Genomic DNA, 19,022 nt, shown 5'->3' on the forward strand with positions numbered 1-19,022 from the left:
ATATTTGTGATAAAAGGTAAAGTATCCTGTTTTGCTCTCCTAGTCGGGTAAAATGGGATGATATATGAATGAAAATGAAAATGATTATGAGAGTCATATATATCTATTGAAATTGAGAACAGAACACTTTAGGAAACTCATACTTATAACAAAAAACAAATCAAGTCTTCAACAACGACAAAAATCGCACGAGTACGGATCAACATCATTCTCAAACCCGGCGCACAAGCTTCGTGAGACCAAATACGACAGTCCGGGCACATTACCGAAACGTCAGCACTCTTCACAGATTACAGAGTAGCACTCTTTGATTTAGAGTTCAATTCTGAAAAATAAATGCAGGTTACAGCATCTTGGAGTACCCGAAAAATTCTTAGCAGTGTGTAAAAGCCTTCATACCAACAACACCGCTAGAATACAGCATAATGGCTCTACAACCGACCATTTCTCAACCAACTCCGGAATAAAACAAGGCTGCGTATTAGCGCCTTTAGCCAATCATAACTGGGAACAACTAGCGTCAGACAGGTCACAGTGGAGGTCTTTGGTACACAGCAGAGACAACAGGTTGTCTCTGGTACACAGTTATAATGGAGAATCGAGAAGGATACAGCGGCGGCCAGATCTGGTTGGTGACTATGCATGCCCTGAGTGTGGAAGGATCTGCAGGTCACGGTTGGGTCTCTTCAGTCACAGGAGGGCACACAGTCGTAACTAGCCCTAAGAAATTACAAGTCTGTACGCAATTTTTTTTTCTTCTTCTTTTCGTAGATTTATTCCCGGTAACGGGATACAGCAATGAATGAATGGTTACAGCGGGTTTCTCTTCATCTTCTGAACTACTACAATTTTGTTTCTTCCTCTCTTCTGTTTTGTCGACTTTTTGTTAGATATTATATCTTTTACCTTCTCTTTATTTTTGTTTATTACTGCCGATTCGTATTTCTCGCATATTTTCCCATCCTTCTTTAGATTTGTTGAACAATTGAATTCAAAATCTTTGTTGAAACCAATAACAATAACTCTTAGTTGGGCAAAACGGGATAGTTTCCAGTTTTATCCGATTGCATGGTATCCCATTTTGCCCGACCGCGTCTTCCAAAATATTATTCAGGATTTTTACGAGAAAAAATTTTTTTTTCATATCTGTAAATATCACGAAATAAAGTCAATTATTCAAACTTTCATATGAAATACACATCGTTCTTTATTTTCGTTATTTAAATCGAAAAATTCTCCATTCTACCGGTAAAACTAAATAGTATAACACTACCTTCACGAATTGCAGCTTGTCACACGTTACAGATTTACAATTCATTTGAATATAATAATTGAAGATACCTTATTCACAGCATTGAACTAAAGAACTTTAGTTCAATGATTCACAGCGAGTTATACTACCAGTCGTCAAGTGGCCCTGCTTATTTTCGAATATTACCCGATATCCTGTTTTACCGAACTATCCTGTTTTGTCCAACTCTCCCCTACTTGGATCACAGCACTGCTCTTTCCTCTTCGAAATCTATCGTGAAACAATTTCTATAAAATACCTAATTGAATAGTTGTGATTTGAAAATGGTCGATAGGGGCGGTAGTCCAATCACTGTTGGTTGGAAAATGTTATGTGTTTGAGGTGAGCCTAAATAAATTCGAATTTTCTTCGGAAGAGATATTGAAAACCAAGAACTCAATGAGGACGAAGGATCTGAAGATAGGCAAGATTCAGACGAAGTCGGAAGAAATCAGAAGCTACACAAACTTCAACAATGAAGAGAACCCTTCAAAGAAAATTCGATTTAAAGAACTCGCAAATGTGTTTCCAAATTAGACGTGAACCTTGGAGGAGGTGTTAGTAACACTTATTTGCTGTCGTTTGAGCCATATTTATGGATAACCAAAAATCAACAGTTTCCGAGATATTTTAGTTCTTGTGTTTTTCAAAAAATTTCCTAACTTACTTTATATTTCGTCTATTTTTTTTACGTTGACCAAGTTCGATGATAATTTTGGATTATTTCCATTTTCCATCAGAAAAAGATATAATACGTATGAAAAAAGCGAAACTATCCTGTATTAGATGGTTGAAAAAGAATTAGTATGATTTAAAATGTGGTGACTGCATTCTAAAGAAAACTTTTTTAGAGAACGAAGAAGGAATTTGGCAAGTTTTTAAAATAATTTTTTCATGGATGAATTGTGGAATTCGAAACTTGCAGGCAAATTGATATTAGAAATAGATTTTTCTTTTCTTCCTATACCAAATTTTAAATCATATTTATTCTTTTTCATAACTGATAATGCATAAGCATTCATTGAAAAGCTGATTTTTATTTCATCGTTAACTTGAGTTTTGAAGGAGGAAATGAGCATTGATAAAGTTGAAAATTCGAAATTTCGCCTACCAAATTTTTGGTTTGAAAACTGGGCTCGTTTTCCAATTGTGATTCGTGCATATTTTGCTTCAAACAAATCACTTCTTATTTAACTCAGAGAAATCTATACTTTCAGTGATTTTTATCTAACTTTTGTTCATTGATGAAGATTGGCAAAGGAAAAAATTGTAGGTGTCGCAATTTTATCTACAACTCCCACAAGGTAATAAGATGCAGCCCTTGTTTTAGCTTTCTTGGTTGACATCTTCCAAAATCGACACACAACATGAATAAATGCTTCCTTCAATCGATATAATACGTATACTGCGTGGAAACAGCTTATTCGGAGATATTTCCTCATGATGGGAAAATCACATAGCTCGAGTGTTTCACAAATATATCAGGTTCTGTGGAATCACAGCTGAGAGAAAATTCTCAGGATACAAAAATCTAATGAGATTTTCGTTTCATTGCGGATTCGCATGCACCTTTACAAATTATATCAGGATTTGGCAGGGTGATTTGATTGTTGGTGTAGTTGTGTCACTCATGGATTTAGCTCGTCATAGTAGAAACACATATAGAGATATTCACAGGGAGCAGTCAAATGTTACATCAAATCTGAATGCTATCCGAAACCTCTGAAGATGCTGATGATTTGCTCAGGGATCTGCATCTTGCATGATCAAAATAATAGTTCTATGAATTAAACACACTTCCTCTAATTAACATTTTATTGAATAAATTAAATGATACAAGGGTATGATTCAACATCTGTGATGATAGATACAATGAGACGAATTCTTAAAAAATTCTTATCTTTAATTAGATATTGAATAAAATGTATGAATTCTTGAAATTCAGCTCAACACCTAAAGTCTGAATGTAGGCCATTAAAAAGTGGAGCATGCTACGTGATTTATTTCAGGGAGGCAATGAACTTCCATGAAACTGGGTCACTGGGATCGAGTTGTGAACTTCCGAATTAGGTCAATATCTGAACTATTTTGGATGACCATGGCCTACTGACCTCTTTGTGGTGCCTGGAAGAAATCAATACGTTAAAACTTGTGGATGTTATGGAATTTTTTGTAATTTATTGTATCAATCTCGCTGTATTGCCTTCAGATTTATTCAAGTAGTAGTGGTAATTTCATTGTTACTCTATTTAAGGCCTCATTAATATTGTGCTCCAAATTGCTTCACACATTCCATATTATTGGGAAAAAAGTATCGCCATTTTGAGTGTCGGGTTTGGGAAGGGGGAGTTATTAGTTGAGAATTAGTAGTTTTTTCAGATTTTCTCTAATATCTCGAAAACTATGAGGTCTATTGCGAACAGTGTCTTAAATTGAAAATTGTCAGTAAACTAGTTTGTAATACGAAAAAAAGGATGAATGTAGTCGGACCACATTTTGGTGGAACGCGGCGAGTCATATAACGATGTTAGTGTAAGAATTGTGTAATGGCTGAAAATTCATTTACTGATTATAATGTATAACTACTTCTAAGAAGAAAATGGTCACACCTGATTGATGGTACAGAGCGGTTAGCGGATATCTATCGGTACATCCCAAAACCTAAGGACCAAATTTGAAACAAGGTTATATTTTTGTCTACAAAGTAATGGACAACATTTTGAGCATCTTTTATAGTAAATTTTTTTTATCACGTTTCATTGCAACTTTGGCTATTGTAACTATTTTACCTTTTTTTATTTTTCGTTAGTACAAACTAACAGAAGAGGTCAAGTGTACGGCATTTTTGACAAGGTTTTAAAACAACGTACTGCTCAACCCCCTTCCTATTTAAAATTTTTAGGGATTGCTGTTTCATAAAATATTCTACAGTGTGTGTTTGTCTTTATACTAGATGTGTATTTTGAGGAAATTTTTTTTTTGGGGTTTTGGGTGAGACTCTAGGTGGTTTAGGTTCACACTCGAACCCGGTAGGTAGGGGTTGCAGTCGAGTTAAACAACCTTCCACCTGGAAAGATTCCAATAACATCTTGTGTGTGTGTGTGTGGGTTTGGGCACATCCGTCTATAGAGGGTACTTCAGAAGACTGGTTTGGGTGAGGCCTCGGATGGTTCAAGATTCACGATCAAGCCAGGTAGTTGGCGTTGCAGTCGTTGAAATCTAAAGTTGCTGATAATTTCTTATTCTCAAAAATTAAAAATTAAAGCTCTTAAGTTAGGAGTACCGTAAAACGGGGCTACTCGCTGCTCCTAAACGGTTTATTTAGGAAACATAATTGTTGATTTCTGTGTTTCTAGGGTGCTATCACGCAGCATCACTCGAATAGTTAGGTAACGTGCGTTCAAAAAAATTCGTCGTCAATTAGGCTATAGAATTTTAAATGATGATATTGGGTGTCTGAACGTAAGTCTTTTCTTGAATTACTTCATCTTCCCAAAATGTAAACAATGATGACATTAACCTATAGATCGTAATTTTGTATGGAAAGACACTTTTAAGGAAAAGTTAATTTCGCCCAAAGTGCGAAAAGCATTTCTTCCATTGAGTCAGATCACAATAATCCAAACAAACTGAGGCGGTTAGAAAAATTTTCGGTAAAAATTTTAACCGAGGTTCGTGGAGTTTCTGTCTTCTGTCATCATATTTTCATTATTGCTGAATAACTCTGAGGTTTTCTTCTTTGGTCGACCACTACTTTAGTTTGAATATACCTGTTCCGTCAACGCATCGCAAAAGTGTACTTTCGAAAGATTGATTCTCTCAGCAACATTGGGAATGTCGCTGGAACATTAAAGAATATTTATTTACACTCTCCTTCTATTTTTTCCCCAATTTTGAAGTAGGATTCAATAATAAATTCTTTTTGCACGTCCGTAAAACCATCTTTATAATTTCCTGATAATTTTAATTTAACAACAATCTAAAATGCTAACTTCTAACTTGACAGTTCACCTGGAAAATAGTACAGCAAAAGCTAAGAATTACGTTAAGACACGAAATATCGACGTTAGAAATTCCATAGCCTACTTGACGACGAATTTTTTTGAACGCACATTATAAAACGATGCTTTTTTAGCTGTGAATACTTCTTACTCCCTGGATATACTAGTAGTACTAAAACAGCAATGTATTTTTTTTAAGAGTATCACAACCCCTCAACAGCACAATACAACCTCAATTCAATGCTGTTGTTGCTAATAGGGAAGCTTGTGCCGTAGATTTTATTTTTTGATCTCATTCTTGGGGCTTCTCGAAAATGGTGAATAAATACGTTAGGAAGGCGGGAGCTCGGACGTACCACAATTATGAGGAGGCTCTGAATGCCGTTGTGCAGAGGTATGAAAGGGGTAATTTGATGCAACTCAGTAAGGAATACAATATATTATATTATACGATATATAGAAAAATTAATGGGTTACTCCCATTTGGTCCTTTAGTCTGTCTCTTAGTGTAGTGTAATCTACACTGTACTTTGAATCAGCTGATTTTCAGTGTAATTGCGCAAACGAATGAAAAAACCACTGAAGTTAGGTTGTCACGCTCATAGACTAATAATTTGGATTCGAAGATTCAGAAGATTCGTTACTTTTTCATCCTCTTGCAAAGTGATGAACTTATGGCAAATTTTAAATTCAATCGTATCCATTTTGAAGTAGGTTACTGTGACGTCCGCAACATCAATATCAAATTTTGCATTTCACACCACAGAACACTAATAGCGTTTTCTATTGGTAAAACTAGTTCTGCACTAAGTGCACCCGAATATTATTTCCGTGCTGTCAAGGAGCACATCTAATGCAGCTCCAACAGAACATACGAAACCTAAATTTGAACGGGTCGATCATAAATTGAAAAGAACTCTATGGGTTCGATGTCATTTTGCCTTGTTTGTTGTGGGCCGGTTTGACCTTTTTGAAATAAAAAATGGAAAATGTTTTAGAACTCATTTTCAGATTCAATCAAGAAATAATCTCTATAAATGAAGCAGTTGAAGGAGATAATACTGATAATATTTTCAAATTATGTGACTAGTAAGTGCGCGACTTCAGTTTAATTTCATTTTTGCAATTCATTTATTTTTGAACGGATAATTGAAATACAAAAGTCTTCCATTTGTTACTCAGCATCAGTCCTCTGAACAACGTCTGCAAGAATTTTTTTTATTTTCGGAGTGTCCTTCTGTTTAGATAAAACAGCTAAATATTCGAGCTCATCTTCACTGTCAGCAAATGGAGATAACAAATTCATAACAGCAAAAATATCTTCACCGTTCATGACGACAAGAGTTGCAAAACAGTACTGAACAATATCCTTAAAATGTTTTTTAAATTTTCAACATGATTTGAATTTTAAAATTATACCATTAATTGTGTCAGTGTTCTCTGGTTTTGAATCTAACCGAATTGCATCAACACTGGCACGAGTTCTCAGACCTCGTGTCGAAAAATGCGCACTGAGTGCATATAGTGCGGAACCAGTTTTCCAAAAGAACATGACTTTTTGCATTCGGAACACCAATAGAACATAAAAACTGCACCAGTGCAGCACTAGTTTTACCAATAGAAAATGCTATAATATTACACCTCCTTTTGACTAAGTGTAGATAAACTACACCCCCTCTACACTGGTGTAGATCCACCAATCAGCAAACGAATACTAAAATCGAGTGTAAATTACACCGAGTGTAGAAAAGTGCTACACTTCCTATGCTAACGAAAGGACCTATTGAATACATTAATATTATTTCTATTTATTTTCATTTAGCCCTTATATCAGGTCAACAAGTAAACAAAAGCATATTTTCAGGCAACTCCATAGCGGGGTTACTTGAAAATGAGCACGTAATATTTTACATAATTTTTTTCCTACTGTGAGAGCTTTTTTTGATTCGAAATTCCATCGGAGTAATTTTAATTCTCGAAAAAGCTTAATAATTTGAAGTTGATAGTATGAAATTCCAAAAAACAGCCATCAATTTTTATTAAGCTTAAAGTTGCTAATTTGAATGAAACATAGTGGCTTTATATAACTTCAAACGCATGAAACGACAAATATTAAAATGATGATGAAAAAACTACATGCAGTATGTTTTTCACGATAGCCCTAATGAGTACAGTCTTGATTTATGTCAAATTTTAATGTTTTTTTAATTGAAACTAACAACTGTAACCTGAGGATTAATTTTCTGTCTAATCAGCCGAAAATATCAGGAAGTATAGCCAAAGAGTATCAACTTTGGTATAGCGAAACGAAAATTCGAGAAAACTTCCTTTATATCGGAGTACCCAAGAGGTGTTTTTAAACTCAGCAATGCCCTCTATTCACGGTTTTCGTTTGTCCGTTCACTCGTGAAACACCCTGGATTTCTAAAATTTCGAACACAGATGATAAAATGAAGCGGTTTCAACAAACTACATTCAATTTTCCATGACCTTTTCCGATTGTTGAGTGAAATAATAAAGGTCGAAAAATTTGTAAATGAAATAATAGTCCGGGAGGCAGGGCCTTTTTTTTCAAGGAATTTCATCCCGGTTGAATTTAATACTATACTGTTGTAGTCACATTGCAAATGACGAAACTGACCGTCAGCTGGTCAAGTAGCGGTGGGTGCGGGCGTGGGAGGCGGCGGAACTTGGGAAAAAATGCAAAATTTCAAGTGATTTTATCCCGGCTGAAATTTTTTATATGTAATATTGATGATAATTAGAAACAAAATAGTGAAGTCAGCCGATCCGCGCAGGGTGGAAAATACGTCAGTCGAGCGCGTGAAGTTGGGAAAAAAAGTTGAAAATCAAGTTATTTCATCCCGAATGAAAACACCTGCATATGATTTCTTACATATATGGAAATATAAAAATGACCGTCAGCTGCGTGTCTAGCGGGGGAAAGACCGTCAGTCAGAGCAAAAATGTATGAGCGCGCTCATGCATTTATACGGCGCGCGAAATTTTCAGTGGTCTGACTGATGATTTTTTTCTCATCAGTTGATCCGTCTATGGATATTTTAACATTTATATTCATCAAAAATATGATTTTTATTGATATCAAACGGGTTTGTTATGATTTACCCATGATACATGTAGGTATAGATACCTAGATCAGTTTTCGTTGTTCCTTTAAAGGTAGCTCAATTCAATAGGGTTTACAACCATCCCCGATTATTATTAAAAGGTGTTTCTCCTTTTCCATTTATCTTTAATACCTCCTTTGTAATTCTTCCGTCCGACGTTCACTCGGATTTCTCTTCTTGAGGTACCAACCTACCTTTACATTTATCTCTTATTTTATGAATTCAATATTTGCATATTTTGAATATTCCAAGAATATGCCGAGATAAGATTCCGTTATATTGTTATACCTTCAAAGGCGGCTCATTATACGATGGGGTTTACAACCACCCCAAAAGGTGTTTCCCGATTGATCTGGAACACTATTTTTGTTATTCTTTTGTGACACCTTCGGTCCAACCTTCGCTCAGATTTCTCTTCTTAAGGTACCAAACTACGGTTACATTTATCTCCCATTTTACTCTTTACATTTTTAACTCTTCAGAAGGATCTCGACAGCATCCCACCAAATCAGTGCGACGTAATTATTTATGACGGTTTTTTCATTATGCATTCAATCAGAGATGTGCCATCATCATTTAGTAAGATATCACAAAAGCTGATGCAAGTATTTACATCAAATAGTGCCGATACAGTGATAATTGCTTTTGACCGATACGTTTTTCCATCTATTAAGGACAACGAGCATGCATTAAGAAATAGGGTCAGAGGGCAGCGATTTCAAATAAACGGACCCGATCAAATACGTCCATCAAATTTCTCAGATGCATTGAAAAATATTTATTTCAAAGAAGCGCTCGTTGAATTTTTAATAGACGACTGGTCAAATGATCACATGACATCGTGGATTGGTAATAAAAGAGTTTTTGTGAACTATATAGAATGCCACAAATATGAAGTTAAGGAAGGTAGAGTTCAACGATCATCTGATCCATCGTTAAAGTGTCCAGGTCACGTCACTTGTCCATGTCTGTCACTTAAAGTCTGATGTTCATGTAACAATGCGATGTTCTGATACAGATATCTTGATCATCATGTTGGGAAATATGAATTTCATCGAGAAGAATGTACAAATCTCGATGCATGTTGGGACCGGCAATAATCAGACATTCATCGATGTCAACAAATTGTTTGTATCATTGGGTACAAATTTGTGCTGTGCATTGCCAGGATATCATGCCTTCACTGGATGCGATTTCAATTCAGCATTTTACCGTAAAGGAAAAAAAAAACCGTTTGAAATTCTCCGGAAGTCTCCAACGTATATCCAGGCACTGAGTGGCATTTCACAAATCCCCAATTGTGACATCGATCAATTGTTGACAGACTTGGAAAGCTATGTTTGCAGAATATATGGATTTGCAGGAGTTGATGATGTTAACACTGCTCGTGTGTTAACATTCAACAGAGCATACGGCAATAAAGATGACTGCAATCCAATAAATTTGGAAAAAAAAATTGACGGATCTTTATTCCCGCCCTGTAAGGCTGAACTGAACCAGCATTTCATCCGGACGGCATACATCGCCCACCTTTGGAGCAATGCACATCTCCCTGTCCCTACTAACTTATTACCATCCGACTATGGATGGGAGAAAATTGAAGACAAATATTTTTTTAAATGGTTTGTGGGAGACCAACTGCCACCATCTATTACTAGCATCAGTAATATGGACTTGAACATTGAAGGTATGAAAAAATTTTTTCGTTTATTCATATATGCCAAGAAAAGCATAAAACAACATGATTTTATTAATTGATTGATTTTTTTATTTCAGAAGAACACGACACAGAAACGGATGGAGTGTGCGATATAACAATCGACAATTCGGACGATAGTGAAGGTTCGGATGAAGAGGAAAATTTGTAAATACTAAATTAAAATTTCTGTCATGTGAATAAATAAATAAATAAATCGATATTTTGATGTTGATAACTAATTAATGAAAATATGAATTACCTATTGCATATAATTAAGTATATCATATGATGTTGCTGCTTTACCTACATGTATCATGGATAAATCGTAACAAACCGGTCTGATATCAATAAAAATCATATTTTTGATAAATATAAATGTTAAAATATTCGTAGACTGATCAACTAATGAGAAAAAAGTCATCAGTCAGACCACTGAAAATTTCGCGCGCTGCATAAATGCATGAGCGCGCTCATACATTTTTGCTCTGACTGACGGTCTTTCCCCCGCTAGACACGCAGCTGACGGTCATTTTTATATTTCCATATATGTAAGAAATCATATGCAGGTGTTTTCATTCGGGATGAAATAACTTGATTTTCAACTTTTTTTCCCAACTTCACGCGCTCGACTGACGTATTTTCCACCCTCCGCGGATCGGCTGACTTCACTATTTTGTTTTTAATTATCGTCAATATTACATATAAAAAATTTCAGCCGGGATAAAATCACTTGAAATTTTGCATTTTTTCCCGAGTTCCGCCGCCTCCCACGCCCGCACCCACCGATGGTATTGCAGCTGACGATCGGTTTCGTCATTTGCAATGTGACTACAACCTACAGTATTAAATTCAGCCGGGATGAAATTCCTTGAAAAAAAAGCCCCTGCCTCCCGGACTATAATAATAATCATACGAATCAATAAATAAATCGACAAGACACCCGACGTTCAACCATCTAAACTATCTTCTTTTTAGCCATTTTTGAAGCAGATACCTGCGTGCATTCCATTCTCCCATGGCAGAGTTTCGCAACTGCCCATTTAGAATCTGATGCAGGCCACTGGGGGGAGGGAAAATATGTCCGATTCACGCGAACGCAGGGATCTACTTTTCCAGTGACCATAGGAAAGAATGCTTTTGTGGTTGAACCCCAGGTGTCGCATCGGTTTATTTAGCACTACAGTGACTCTATACAACTCTATACTTGTATAGAGTCACTGTATTTAGCACATCGATGCGGATGTTCGCTTTAAACACGGCCTTCTAAAGATCTATAGACGGTTGTGGCTTTGAATATATGTAACAGCCCTCTTAAGAGGGCTGTGGTAACACCCTCTGCTTCATTCGGGCGTAAGGGCCGTCATCGATACTTGAAATTGTGCATGAGGGACCGATCGTCGACGCAATGACCATTAACGTAACTAAACTGTTATTTTTCGTTCAACTTCGATCAACTAATTCCGTCGACAAGTTGATGCATAAACGGTTGTATTATTAACAAAGACGACGAGAAGGTGTTAATCGATCAAGAATAGACTAGTTAACTAATAGTTTTCGAACATGCAATTGCAAACGTTTGTTTCAAAATTGATTGAACGATACTCGTGGAGATACCTACATTAATTTTAACATTTTTTATTGTTATTTCTAACATTTTCGATATACCAAAGCGAAAAAGTAAGACCTTCGAATTTTAGCCTTCATTTTACTCCGCAGATATGATGTTCCTCACACTGCCATTGGAGAACAAGTTATAAGAATGATTGTTTATTGTTGCTCAAGTCATTATCAAGTCTTTGAATTAGTTTCAGGAAACCAGTTGACTTTTTCGTACTCGTATTTTGCTCTGGGTGTTTTTTTGGTTCAGATATAATTTCGAGATGAGAGGATTAAGAAATTTTTATGTCAATGGTAAAGATGCCATTTTTATTATTAAGAGCTTTTTCTGTAAACAAATTTGACATCAATACACTATTCACGGGGAGATGGTTCTTTTTACTTTTCAAACTGACTCGCTCGGCCGGGGCTCAGGCCTGCGTGGTTCGCCTCGGTCGTGGCTCGGATCCTCGGCTTCTGCGAAAGATATTTTTCTCTCTCCACGATCGAGAAATCACCTTTCACCATCTTCTATAATTTGCGACTGTCGGCGGGATTCTAGGTGTCCAGATCTTCGAAATAAAAAAGAATAGGGCGAAACCCATCCTGAATCCGAAAGAACGATACTACGATTACGTAGTAACAATTGAAAATTTCATTTCAAATAGTTCGTCAAGTTAACGGTCATCTCTTATATGGGGTACTGATGAGCTCTAAGAACTTTATCTCGATGAAGGCACTTTTATGAGGTTTACTCTGAAACTAGATCTCTTCCATTCCGATTCCTCCTGTTTTATATCAGCGAATCATGGATTTTAATAGGCCACATAAATTCGAATTCGGAGTATCTGAGCCAGATTCTAGAGTCTAGAATAGATAGATATTCAATCTGTCTAGAATCTAGACAGATTGAATATCATAACCATACATTTAAGAAAAATGAAGAAGGGTCTGAGCTTGTCAATTGGATGAAAATACATTAAGTAACAGACGAAATACATGATTAGTTTATTGCATAAATGACATAACGAATAGAAGCATAATTAAATTTTTATTGTCTCATTTCTATTACCAAATTAGATTTGCTCACCTTTCTTATTTCAATTTTGCCATGAACTGTGATATGTCATATTCATCATCATATTGCTTATGATCCCATAAGTCGGGTAGATTCTCCAGAATTGCTTTCATACCTCCAGAGCTCGAACCAGAATTATTCGATATTCCACTGTTATTAGAAGGTTTATGCGAGAAAAGATCAAGAAGTTGCTCTGTACCCATTGTTTCTAATTTGCTGTTTTCCCCGCTGATAATCGTATTAGCTGTTTGTACTTTGAATTTCTGCAAGCTGCGAAAAGAAAATTCAGTCAAAAAAAAGCCCTGCATTATAATGATTTTCAAACAATCTACTGATTTTTCTAACCTCCACCATTAGAAAAAATGTCGAATGTTGTTTTCTCTGAAAATTTGAACGAGTCAGAATAAATGTAGCAGAACTGCAGAAAACATTCCCTCGAAATTCAGACGAATCTTCGTGAGAAAGTTTTTTTTTCACCCATTTTCGAGCAGAAAAAAAAAAGTTCCAAGTTAACTTTTTGGCTGTGACTAGAGTCCCGACTCGGGATCCGTGTCCAGTCCCGACTGACGAAATCAAATGACTCAATTACCAAACAAGTCACTTGTCCTTACTCGGGATCCTTGTCCAGTCCCGACATTGTGAAAGAGTTTTGAGGTTATGTTCGCGAATCGTATAATATTAGTTATGAATAGTTGCGACAAAATTTAAGTAATGATTGCTTATCAAAAAATAGTGTGGGCTTTTTCAAAATCAAGATTGCAAAGATAGGAGAAAATACTATCTTGGAATATGAGAATAGATGGAGCAATTCTAACTTAGTGTAAATTGATCCAGAGGAATTGCCAGACAATTTTTGATTCAGAAGTGAACCTCTTCCTTACGGCCATTCTTGACTAAAAAAAATGTGATCGAGAAAGGAAGCTGAAAAATATATTTGTGAAATGTGTGATATTTTATACGAAATAACGATACAATGCTGCGGCACCTCAATAAAATGTATTTTTATTTGAAGTGTATGAAAATTTAGCCAAAAAGGTAAAGGTAGAGGTTCTGTTTGAAATGTTCACCTTAGATGTTTCATTTTAAGATTGCTCTTTTTTCTCTTTATAAAAGTGATGATTTGAAAATAAAATATACTTTAACAACATATTTATCTTTATAGCAACTCATATCTACATGCCCGATTGAAATATAAATCATTGTTTCTATTTGACTGGGTATACGCTCATGATTTTCGCTTCTTCTTTCACTGCTTAATAATTTCAAAGCACCAGTGCAGTGCATCGTTGAATTCGGGACCGAATATCAGTCCCGAATTCAATGACTTCACTCGGGACTGGACACGAGTCCCGAGTCGGGACTCTAGTCACAGCCTAACTTTTTTCTTCATTATCGACTGTCCGGGAAATTAGAGGGTTTTTCGCAACAACTCGAAATATACCAGTACAGAGTGTATTCAAATATGAGGCTATTTTTTAACAGATGTTAGAGAACTGGTCAAAATAAAGAGTTTCACCAAAAATCACCCATACAAAACTTTCAAAACGACAAGTTTTTTCTCATTATTTATTAATTTGAACGATTTTATGAAATGGCTCATTTCGATACCAACTGACAAAACTGTCTGAATTTTCTTCGCTATTTTTACCCCAAATCGCACGATACAAAAATTTTCAAGTGACCTGATAATCAGATAAGACTTGGATGCACTGAATCATTCATTGTCCAGCCATATGTGTATGTTTTATTTCGTTTTTCCGATGCCAGAGTCTCCTTCCATAGTCCCATACTCAAGATCCAATGAAATTGTATAGAAATTCTTGGTATTGTAGTTCAGCCATCTTGAATATTTTACATAGACAATTCTTGGGTGAAATTACTTATTTTGATGACTTCTACCCTCTGTCAAAAAAGAAGCTCTTTTCTGGAGCATTTCTCTCCTTTTCCGAGTATGTTGGTGAGAAAAATGTGAATAATAAAGAGTGATGTTTTTGATACCTCATCAACTTATCATCAGCAACCAGAAACAGTCATTCACGTTGGGAGTATTTTTATTTTCATTCATAATTAAAGATTCAAATATAATATCCTCGGAATATGTGGATGACTTTCAGAATTTTAAGGATGATCTAATAATTCAATTAAAAAAAAAACGAGATGATTTGTTATTCAGTTCCATTAAAAAAATAACTACGTCAACAAAATCGGCCGACAGTTATTTAAAGTTTCATAATAGAACTTAAATCCCTTTACTTTCAAAGTTTACTTTTACCCTACTTAAAATGACACTAAGGGAAGCTTTAAGTTCAAAAGGACTTTGAATTTGATTATGAAGCTGGACGTGAAAGAATTTTTTCGAAACTGTAAGAAAGTGTGTGAAAACTGGCGCATTCCCCATATTTTTGTGCTTCTATAGAATGATTTCTATAAAAAATTATTCAAATTAAGTCAGTGATGGGTAATAACAAGAAAAGGCGAATGCTTTATACTTTTTTCATTGGACATTCTGAGTATTTTGGATACAAAATCTGGTAAAAAAAAATTGAATTACTCGCCCAATATGTGACGAAAAAATTCTCTCACCCCGTTTATGAAAAAGAATTAACATATTAATGCGTATTTCTCATTCAATTATCAAGAACTATTTAATGTTGTGTTTATTTTTAAATTTTGTCACCCACTGAACGAGGAATTCAAAAATGATAATTAGTTTGAATCATCTCAGGGGCCTCTTAAAATCCACAAAATTTAATTTGCTAGCCGACAACACCTCGATTTTCCGACTTTATAATGAAAATGTGGAAAATCGATCGAACCCGTCATCCCCGTAACTTCCTAATACCTCATAAACCTTCGAATTTTTGCAAAAGTAAGCATACTATTGAAATTTCCATCAAATCAGCTGTCTACCGATGCAAAGATTTGCTGGGTGTGCGATTTGAAATAAGAACGTATGTAGTAGGTTGTTTGCGGAAAATTCTTTGCCGGAACTTCCAACATGCACATTTTCAACACATATCATTATAAGTTTTCCATAAACTTCCATAAAAAAAATCTAATCGCTTCATCGCAGTGAATCACCCTGTATAAATATTAAAAAAAAAACCTGATCGACTTCATGAAGATTCTCAGGAAAAGCGCCACGATTAAAAACATTTTTACAAAGGAAATAATGGTAGACTACATAAGATTTAGCAACACAAGAAGTTTCAAAAAGTTGAGTAATTTTCCGGCAAACGCTCAGACTGTGAATATCGTGAATTGGCAGTGACTACAAGACCATCACCAAATACAATGATAAAGGATATATACCCCATAATTTTCTCCTCCAATGTCATTCTTGTTATCAGCCTATAGACATTCACCACTTTTCTTTGTCCAATTCTGTGAGCACGATCCATAGCTTGCAGATCTTTCATGGGGTTCCAGTCATGCTCCACAAATATTACAGTGTCTGCACCAGTTAAATTCAATCCCAATCCTCCAACTTGTGTTGTTAAGAGAAGAACATCAATAGATGGATCATTGTTGAATCTGAAAAAAAATTGATCTTGAGAGGGAGATTTTTCATTTATTGATTGGGAATATAGCGACCAAAGTTGATTTCGAGCGAATAACCGGTAATTACCGCCGCGGTTATTACTGGTTTTGCCCTTGGTTATGTCCCTTGTAGCCCTGCACAGCTTCTAACCACACCTGCGGTCCAAAACGATGACCAAAAGCGCTTTAATACAGTCGGTAAATGCCAATAACCAATGATGACAGGTTACTCGCTTGAAATTGGTTTCGTGTTGGCCGACCGTGTATTGTACAGTTCAACTTGGTGACAACCGCGTGCGTCGCGTCGTAGGTGGTGTACAGTACCATAACTTGAAGCGTTTCGCTAGGTTAGTGCAGCTGGCCGAACTAGCGTGTTTAGCGTAAGGAAAGAGAACTTCGAAATAAAGTAATTCAAAGCGATTGGGGCGTCATGTTGATCGAAATAAGTTGTACTACGTTATACGAGGGAATTAATCGAGATATGAATATCGATAGTGATCATTTGGAATAAGTTTAGAAGAATAAAATAATTATAATTATTTTCGATTTCTCTTTGGGTCGGGGCCGGGCCGACCCTGCATACCCTGACGAGGCGTCAATTTTTTATCATAATACTAGAGGATCCCAAATTTGAACCAATTAATGGCACCTACTCAAGTTTTTCAAGTTCAGTTTTGAAATGCCATAGATCATTTCTTGACCACAGATAGTATCTGTGTTATCTTTGTAAATTGGCTCAATTTTGAGGTCTTAATATGGAAACGGGTCGAGGGCAGAATATAGTGATCCACAATTTTTATAGAGTGATATATTCAGATTTCCAGTGGAGATGTAACATAAACACAAAAACATAATGTTTTCACGGGCGTACTTTTGGTCATCCAAAGTTTAACTCATCTCTATGACCTACGATAATTTGTCGTTTCAGGAAGTTCGAGAACGGGTGCGGTTATTGCAGTGGCGTGTCTAGACCTTCGGAATTAGGAAAGCTACTGCATATATATTTTTTTTTAACACACATTTATATGATATAACGTGCATTCAACAAAATTTGTCGTCAAGTGAGTCCATATTAAATTTACCAATAAACTACACATCTTTACGCATATTTTAGAACAAAAACGGAAAATTCATAGTAGATGATATAATTACATATATCAATTTTTGTATTCCAACGTTGATTTAAATGTTAATTACAACAAATAGGTACTTCAATCGACGACATAGTATTCTATTCTCTACTTTGCAAAGCATAAAATTGTTTTTGACATGCAAAGTTTATGAACAGACATTTCGGAACGCTACAAGATAAAATCGAAGGACGATTTTGAAGAGTTGAAGGCTTCTTCCAAAATTTTCTTCCTTTCTTTAAAGTGTACACGAACTTTCGAAATTATTAAATCTGTGTACCGAAAAATCTTCTATAGGAAGCCAATATATTCAAAATCATAGCAGTTAAAACTGAGCCGCTAATGTACCGGCACCCGGCACTACTACCAAGCGTAATCAGTAGAATCGCAGCTTACAGGCGGTCCGAGGAAGTTGAATTTCTCGTACTTTATCAAGACCCGTAAATACTAATGGTCAAATAAGAAAGAGATATTTCAAAGCAAGAAAATATAAATAGCCAACAGTTAGAAATTCAAAGCAAAACACCAAAATTTCAAGTTCAATTAATGACATTTAGAGTTTACGCGGGTACCTATCGGAATTCTATACAAGAATCCACTACGGGAGTTAAGCTGGGAGATCACAGCTTACAAGGCGTTTCAGGGCTAGATGTGGTTCCTATCGTTCCTATCGCTACTACGTTGTTTCGTAAGAAAAATGCAAATAGGGAGATTATTTTGATCATTTTTCTCGATAATTGTTTTCTTTTCATTATTCATTTAAGTTATTGTTATACTATTATATCATTAATTTTACTCGAATTTGTTAGAGAAGCTGTGCTTCCCTAACTTCCATGATAAACACGCCCCTGCGTTATTGAAAAGTTCTCGAAAACCGTAGAAATCGCACAAAAAGAAGATTTTGTGCGTCGATAGGCCTTATTCAGGTGCGAAGGTGAGCACACAAGTCGCAACGGGAAGGTTTTTTCGCGGCGCTACGACTGATATTTCATCCGGCTATGTACAGCCGTTAATAATATAAAGATTATGCAAAGGAGGTACGAAAGTAGTTCAGATCATATTCATTATACAAGTACCTAATGTTTAAATGGTCCCACCAAATTGTCAAAAGATACTCGTAGAAACCTCCTGATATAATCATGAATAAGATTTTGATCGACTATCATTCATGCTCTTAGTAATATTATCTGCGATAAAACTCACCTTTGAACAACAGAATGCCTTACACTTGGAGCGATAGATCCATCCAAGCGTAGATATGTGACACCCGGCATGTGTTTCTTAAATAAGTCATTCTCTATGATATCCAGCATAGCTTTTAACTGACAGAAAATTAAAGCTCTATGTTGGTTTATGACTAGCTCTGTTGAAGTTGGTGATTCTGAGGAACCTATACCACAGTCTTGCAGAAGTTGTCTGTAACAAAAAGTATGGAATCAATCTTACACTACATACATTTTTCCTTAATCAAAATCAAAACTGCAAAAGATATTGTCATTAAATTAATTTTCAGAGAGAAATTAAAATATTTTCGAGTGTTGTCACTCCCGGTTATACCA

The 19,022-nt window shown here is 35.7% G+C and overlaps 2 protein-coding genes across 4 annotated transcripts in view; one reads left to right on the top strand and one right to left on the bottom strand.

Moving 5' to 3' along the window:
• Positions 1 to 3,092: 3,092 nt before the first annotated feature.
• The window catches only part of LOC123316860 (TATA-binding protein-associated factor 172), a 71,279-nt gene continuing 55,349 nt past the window's right edge, over positions 3,093 to 19,022 (bottom strand). For both annotated transcript variants that reach the window (XM_044903121.1, XM_044903122.1), the window contains exons 15-18: positions 18,667 to 18,879; positions 16,106 to 16,327; positions 12,806 to 13,063; positions 3,093 to 3,415 (exon numbers count right to left, since the gene is read on the bottom strand). In XM_044903121.1, the coding sequence (XP_044759056.1) occupies positions 12,811 to 13,063; positions 16,106 to 16,327; positions 18,667 to 18,879 (688 nt within the window). In that variant the 3' untranslated portion in view covers positions 3,093 to 3,415; positions 12,806 to 12,810. The remainder of the gene's footprint in view (positions 3,416 to 12,805; positions 13,064 to 16,105; positions 16,328 to 18,666; positions 18,880 to 19,022) is intronic.
• LOC123316862 lies at positions 9,483 to 10,369 on the top strand. 2 transcript variants are annotated; one of them, XM_044903125.1, is made up of 2 exons: positions 9,483 to 10,107; positions 10,197 to 10,369. In XM_044903125.1, the coding sequence occupies exons 1-2, from the start codon at positions 9,498 to 9,500 to the stop codon at positions 10,286 to 10,288; spliced, it is 702 nt and encodes a 233-aa protein (XP_044759060.1). In that variant the 5' UTR covers positions 9,483 to 9,497; the 3' UTR covers positions 10,289 to 10,369. The 2 variants fall into 2 exon arrangements, with proteins under 2 accessions (XP_044759060.1, XP_044759061.1); XM_044903126.1 differs by having other exon boundaries at positions 10,200 to 10,369.

The sequence above is a fragment of the Coccinella septempunctata genome, chromosome 7, assembly GCF_907165205.1.
Source record: "Coccinella septempunctata chromosome 7, icCocSept1.1, whole genome shotgun sequence".
NCBI classification, from domain to species: domain Eukaryota; kingdom Metazoa; phylum Arthropoda; class Insecta; order Coleoptera; family Coccinellidae; genus Coccinella; species Coccinella septempunctata.

Coding starts and splice junctions, on each gene's coding strand:
- LOC123316862 (XM_044903125.1), top strand. CDS start 9,498: ATGCATGTTGGGACCGGCAATAATCAGACATTCATCGATGTCAACAAA. Junction 10,108..10,196: donor TATGGACTTGAACATTGAAG/GTATGAAAAAAT, acceptor TTTTTATTTCAG/AAGAACACGACACAGAAACG.